Source organism: Phaseolus vulgaris, chromosome 5 (genome assembly GCF_051622355.1).
Source record: "Phaseolus vulgaris cultivar YP4 chromosome 5, ASM5162235v1, whole genome shotgun sequence".
NCBI classification, from domain to species: Eukaryota; Viridiplantae; Streptophyta; class Magnoliopsida; order Fabales; family Fabaceae; genus Phaseolus; species Phaseolus vulgaris.
Genome location: NC_143502.1, coordinates 1,249,366 through 1,255,550, shown reverse-complemented (window position 1 = coordinate 1,255,550; position 6,185 = coordinate 1,249,366). Strand labels below are relative to the sequence as shown.

The 6,185-nt window shown below is 33.6% G+C and overlaps 1 protein-coding gene across 4 annotated transcripts; it reads right to left on the bottom strand.

Annotated features, from left to right (window-relative positions):
• Positions 1-767: 767 nt before the first annotated feature.
• Positions 768-5,446, bottom strand: LOC137834679 (transcription factor MYB33). 4 transcript variants are annotated; one of them, XM_068642807.2, is made up of 5 exons: positions 5,303-5,446; positions 4,944-5,086; positions 3,764-4,128; positions 1,542-2,538; positions 768-1,193 (listed from the first exon to the last, which is right to left on the bottom strand). In XM_068642807.2, exons 3-5 carry the CDS (start codon positions 4,109-4,111, stop codon positions 1,009-1,011), a joined length of 1,530 nt encoding a protein of 509 aa, XP_068498908.2. In that variant the 5' UTR covers positions 4,112-4,128; positions 4,944-5,086; positions 5,303-5,446; the 3' UTR covers positions 768-1,008. The 4 variants fall into 4 exon arrangements, with proteins under 4 accessions (XP_068498908.2, XP_068498906.2, XP_068498907.2 ...); XM_068642805.2 differs by having other exon boundaries at positions 768-1,205; positions 5,303-5,428; XM_068642806.2 differs by having other exon boundaries at positions 4,944-5,439.
• Between the last annotated feature and the right edge of the window lie 739 nt (positions 5,447-6,185).

Here is a 6,185-nt window from a genome sequence, read left to right as displayed (position 1 = left end):
TTTTTAATATAGTCCTGGTTTATGAGAGTATCTTCAACTTTCTATTTTTCAAAATAATTTCAACACATCTTTAATTTACTTTTGGTCAGTATCTTCCATTCTATTTCCATCATATTATCTTTAACTCAAATCCTAAATATCTTCAATTATATTCCTATCATGGTATCTTCAACTCAATTTCAACCAAATTACTTTTAAATTAGCCTCAATTAGAATATTTTCAGGGGAAGTTTAGGAATTTTACTTTATATTAGAGTAGGTTCCAAGTTGAGTTCTAGGATGGAAAAGGGTGGCTAAGGCTGCGGTTAGGCCAAGATTAAAAGGTTTAAGAGATTTATTTTGGGATATGACGGTTCTTGAAAGAACTTTGGTGAAAGGTGGCGGAAGCAAGAGGTAAGGGAGATGACGTTCTCGGTTGATTTTCTAGGTCTTTTTGGTGGATTCTTGGTTAAGCTTGATTTGGTGAATTTTGGAGGTAATTTGGGTGAACCTAAAGGCCGTGAGCTAACGTCATTAGGCAAAGGGTTGAAGGTTTTTCTTGATTTTATTGGAGAACCACAAAGGTGTGACTCGGGTGTGGGAAGGTTGGCCGTGTAGTATTTTTAGGTTTTTGTTGATTCTAAAACAATAAGATCAGTGAGATAGTTTGTGACTAATTCTTCACCTAAAAATGGTTCATATCCTAAATATAATATCGGGATTAACATACCCTATCCTTGTGTTGTTTTACATAATAAATGTAACAAAGAAATAGAGTCTATAAAGCTACAAGAAAGAAACAAGTTTCTCTACCTGGGCATTTGATAACACAAGTCATACCCATATCTATTTGGACAGTAGATGTTATGTTACACCTATTACCCATACTAGGGAGTAAACATAAATGGATAATAAAAGTTTTGAATCATATGTTGAGCGGTTTTCTGAATGAATATCAGACAATTGCAAAAAAGAGTCATGTTAATCCACAAGCAAAAAAAATCTCCTGTACTTGAAGAATGAGTTCCACTACTGTCTCTTGACATTATCACTAGCATCAATCATACCAGCGTGGTTCATGCCGTCATGCTCAGAATACAGCTCGTGCCAATCTGAGGCAAGTAAGACATCTGGCCAAGTGAGATTCAACAGAGACATGGATGGATTTTCACTCTTAGGGGCCAAAACTTGATATTGCAATTTCTCATTCTTGCCTGCAGATTTTTCTAATGAAATCTCAACTTCACGATATATTTGTTGCAACTAACAAACTTAACACATGAATTAAGGGAAAAATCCACCGACTTTATTTTCATCAAAATTCATAATGAAGACAAACTTCATAGGAAATAATTTTTTTGATTTAATTTATTTAGGACGAGTCAACTTTTTTATGATCCAGAATATGCATGACATGACATAATTAAGCTTTGCTAAGTAAAATAACCTAAATAAAAAAAAAAATCAGTGTCAAATATATATGTGGATGTATGCAGAAAATAGTGAATGCTTTCCAGATATCATCCTTATCATACCACACTAGAAGACTAGAAGGTACTAACCACTAAAGGTCTGAAAAGGTTCCCATCCATCCCACGACTTTCCATTGGTGCCAACAACAGGATGCTCATTAAGGATTGAAGTTGCACCAAAGGGAGATACAGGGTCAGCATAATCCTCCCACTCTGTCTCGTACATATTCAAAGCCGAGCTCTCAGCTCTGTCAACAGGAGTTGCAATGGATGAACTTGAACTCTTGTCAGACCAATTATTCTTTGAATAATTGAGAGCCTTCGCCTGCTGATAAAGAAATTCATTAAGGAAGCAACAACTGAGTGGCGAAGAACCTGAGTCTAGTGCATAAGGTGGTTGAGGAGAATGAATTAAAACATCAATAGACTCATTCAATGGAGGCGGGGGAGAGGTACCCCAGCTAACAAATTCAGTTTCTGGATATTGGAGTGAAGGGAGCTCTGACTTCACAGCCTCAGAAGTCGGCTTAGAAGTAGAGTAATTGTCATTCGATAATGAATGGCTGTAACAAATTGAGCCATATGAGGAGGCACCATGATCAAGGGGAGAATGCAATCCAAATGATTCCGCAATCTTATCAGAAGTATTATCCTTAAAGTGGTTGAATGGATAAAACCCATTAGTGTTCAATTCATTGGAACCAATAAAAGACACTGATGTCTCTTGAAGATGATCCTGATTAGGTAATGTTGATGGCAGGAAATTACAGTATGGAGGAGAACCAAGAACATTTGGCAGAATGCTATTAGCAGAAATATCAGAAAGCTCAGGCACAAAAGGTAAGATTCCCTGATTTTCCTTCAGACTGTCAAATATTGCATCATGCATCTCATAATTGTTTTTCTCCATGAAATCATGGTGGCATCCATCTCCATCATTGATTTCACCAGTACCTTGGCCATGCTTACTATCTTGAAATGCTTGCATAACTATTTCAGGAGGATAAAGTGGCAAACCAGCCCGTTGACGCCTCTTCATCCGGGTGTTCCAGTAGTTTTTTATTTCGTTATCTGTACGACCAGGCAACTGAAAACAAAAGATTCTAAATAATCATGGATAGAGAAAATGAATACACCATAATAATAACAGAAAAAGAATAGTGTACCATAATAATAACAGAAAAAGAAAAGTGTGCAGCAATTGCTAGCCTCCTCTCCCATTTGTAAGGGTAATTCCAGCTTCTAAGACAAAATATGTTCTCATTTGTTTTATTAGTCTCCTCTGTTTACTCATTAGCATTAATCTCTCACATGTCTTTTCTTTCACTCACTATTTCTTTTTCTTTGGGAGGGTGGTATCGGTAGAAATACCAGTATTGGAATCTCCCTCTTCCACCCCTGGCAATAGCAGCATTGTTTGTGATCTTAAATAAAGACTCACTGATTGCATATGCTTTTCAAACTGAGAGAATGATGGTGATTTGGACTCAATGAAAAGGTGATGGAAGCTAGGAAGAAACTGAATTTTGCTGTCAATCTTACGTGATATGCAAGGAAAAGAAATCCACAAGTTGGTTCACAATAAATGCAATCTCAATAAAAATCTGAATGTACTTTAAAATTGATATGATTGTCAATTCCCCAGTTTGGCATATTACCTAGTGGTGTGTCGTATTTTATCAGACAGGAAACAAAACGTGACATAGGTTACCTTTTTCATATTAAGCATTAACAGTTTTCCTTTTCGTGCTATTTTCTAATATTTATGGTCTAAAATTATGATGAAGAAGGTAAAAAATTATGTTAGTCTATCTTCATATCTAAGAGAGAGAAAAATCAAATAGATGCTCAGAGACAAGTCTCATCAAGGACACAGTACCATGATACTGAGTACTTTCCCAAAATAGACACGATGATGTCCAAGAACTATCTAGAAAGAACTTACAAGGCTCTCTATTGTGAAAAATTTGCCAAACTTAAATGTTGCGGCATTCAATGACATTTATGCAGAATGCTTTATGTTAAATTCAGAATCTTACTAAATGGCAACAAAACTGTATTATACTGTTCAATGGCATTGAGATTCTTAAATGTAACAAGCTGATTTCATATTGTAAGGGACAAGTCCAATGAAAAAGAAGACATGGTTGTCATGATATGATGTTCACTGTTAGAAGATAGGATGGTGTACACAACACTGACATCAACAATGGCAAATAAAATTCATAGATTTTAGCAAAAAGTGAAAGAAACAGCACATTGAAACAAAATAACTAAATACGTAAGGCAACAAAAACGTGCAGTCTGCTTACATGTGCTGCCATGCGTGCCCATTTGTTTCCCATTTTGGCATGGAGTTCAGCAATCATCTGCTCCTCTTCTGCAGTAAATGCGCCTTTCTTTAAGTTTGGCCTTAGGTGATTGGCCCATCGCAGTCGGCAACTTTTTCCACAACGAGAAAGGCCTGAATACTTCTGAACTGCATTCCAATTCCCCTCTCCATGCTTATTGACATAGTCCACCAAAATAACATCTTCAGCAGCTGTCCATGGTCCTTTCTTCAGAACAACACCTCCTCCATTACCCTCATCGTTCAACTGTGACCCAGTCTGATCCTCACCATGCACATTGTCATCAATGTCATGTGTTATTTGACTCATCTCTTAAATAATAGTCTCTGCAATGAGTTTTGAATCACATATTAAAGTACTAGAAAATGAAAAACAGAAGCCAAAAAAAATATATTTTGCGAAGCAGGCCACTAAATTCCCTTTCATTCTCTTCCTCCCCTCGGGTGTTACTTTTGTGCAGGGGACCACATTGCATTACACATCAATACACAAGTAGAATGAAATTCCACGATCGAGACAATAAAGAAGAAAACTAGAAAAAGAACTTTACCAAGGTGCCTCAAAAACAGAGATACCATAATCCTTAAACGTAAGGGAAACAATTAAAACTAAAAGCACCATAAAATCCAAGCAGATCCTTTTATAAATTTGTAAATCACAGAGGGCAAGCAAAGCAGTATGCATATAAGTTCTAACAATACAAGTTTCTGCTTAAACAAAAAACTATTGATGATCATCTGTAAACCAGGAAAGCAGACCCCAAATTAAAACCAAGTACAACTATCACAGTTTCAAATCGTATTCACCATTCTTACCCAAATACAAAGTGAATAGAAAGAGGAACATAAGCCTTTTATCTTGGAGATGGAAAAACAAAAAATTTCACCAACAGACCATACCCACAACACAGAATTCATTTTCCCCACAAGCCTGAAGCAGGTTACAGAAATATATCATGCAAATAAAACAAAATAAAAAAACATGATCAAAAGAGCAAATTGCACGTTCAACACTTCAACAAAATTTGCAGGGACTTCACATCTTAACACGTCCAAAATTCTTCCAAAGGAAAGGGAACTTATTAATAAATAACAATTCCAATAATAATAATAAATAATCATAATATCATTAATAATAATACCTAAACAGGACGTGAGAGTATTGAAGCTAGAATCCAAAATCCAAAACCCAAAGATTTTAGTTCAAATTCCCAACCAACATGAATCTTATTGCTGCTGGCAGAGAAGCTGAACCTGAGTTAAAAACTGAAGGAAAACCGCGTCCCTGCAATTCAGAAATGAAAAGCAAAACAAAGAAATTTAAATTTAAATAAAAAACTGATAATTAGACCCAACAGAGTGAATTCCATGCAACATTAACACACAGAGTGCAACAATGAATTGGTTTGGGAATTTCAATGAATTGAATTACAAAAACAATAAAATGGAATTGAGAATTGATATTGAAAGAGAGAAATGGGAATGAAAATGAGAGCAGAACCGTGGTTGGAAGAGGATCGAAGGAAGAGAGAGAAGAACATGAGATCAAAGGCTGAAACATTCGCAGTTTCATGCACAAAAAAGGGTTAAAGAAAACAAAATGAAGAGAGTGAGAGAACAAGTGAACAAAGAGAAAAATATGAAGTGAAGAGACAAATATATATAGTGCTGCAAGCTATGATTTTTTATTTTTTTTTACTAAGTTAAAACCTATAAAAAAAAATAGTTTTTATATATATAAATAAATTTAATTTATTTATAAAAAATTTAAATTCTTTTTTTATGTTGAGATATTTTTAGATGTACCTCAGTTCGACTTAATTATAATAAAATAATATTGACATTATTTTTTACTATTTTTCAGTTAAATTATCTTGTTAATCGCTTTATTAGTTAAGAAATAAAAAATTATATATAAATATATTTTTTTACTTATTATAATGAAAAAATAATATTTTTTTATCCAGAGTTGACTTCAACATTGTAAACATTTACTATCTTCAATCATAGCTTTATAATTATGTGAGCTTCAATGAATGAGCTGGGTGTTATATGTTTTTAATTTACTTCGTTTATTATTAATAATGACAAATATGTTAAAAAAGAAATTTAAAGAAATTATGTGCATGGAAGAATATTTATTAGAAGAAATTGATATTTTTGATAGATTATAAGTATTTGATTTTCATGAAAAAGAAAAAATTACTTAACTCATGTTATTGCTGAATTTTAGTTTAGATTGAGAGAAATAAAGTTATAAATGAGAACATTACCTACTATAATAATATTTAAAATATAAATTGATGTTTATAAATTAATTATTATTAATGAAATCGGTTAGTAATTATATTAGATGATTCTTTACAATTTCACTTATTAATTAT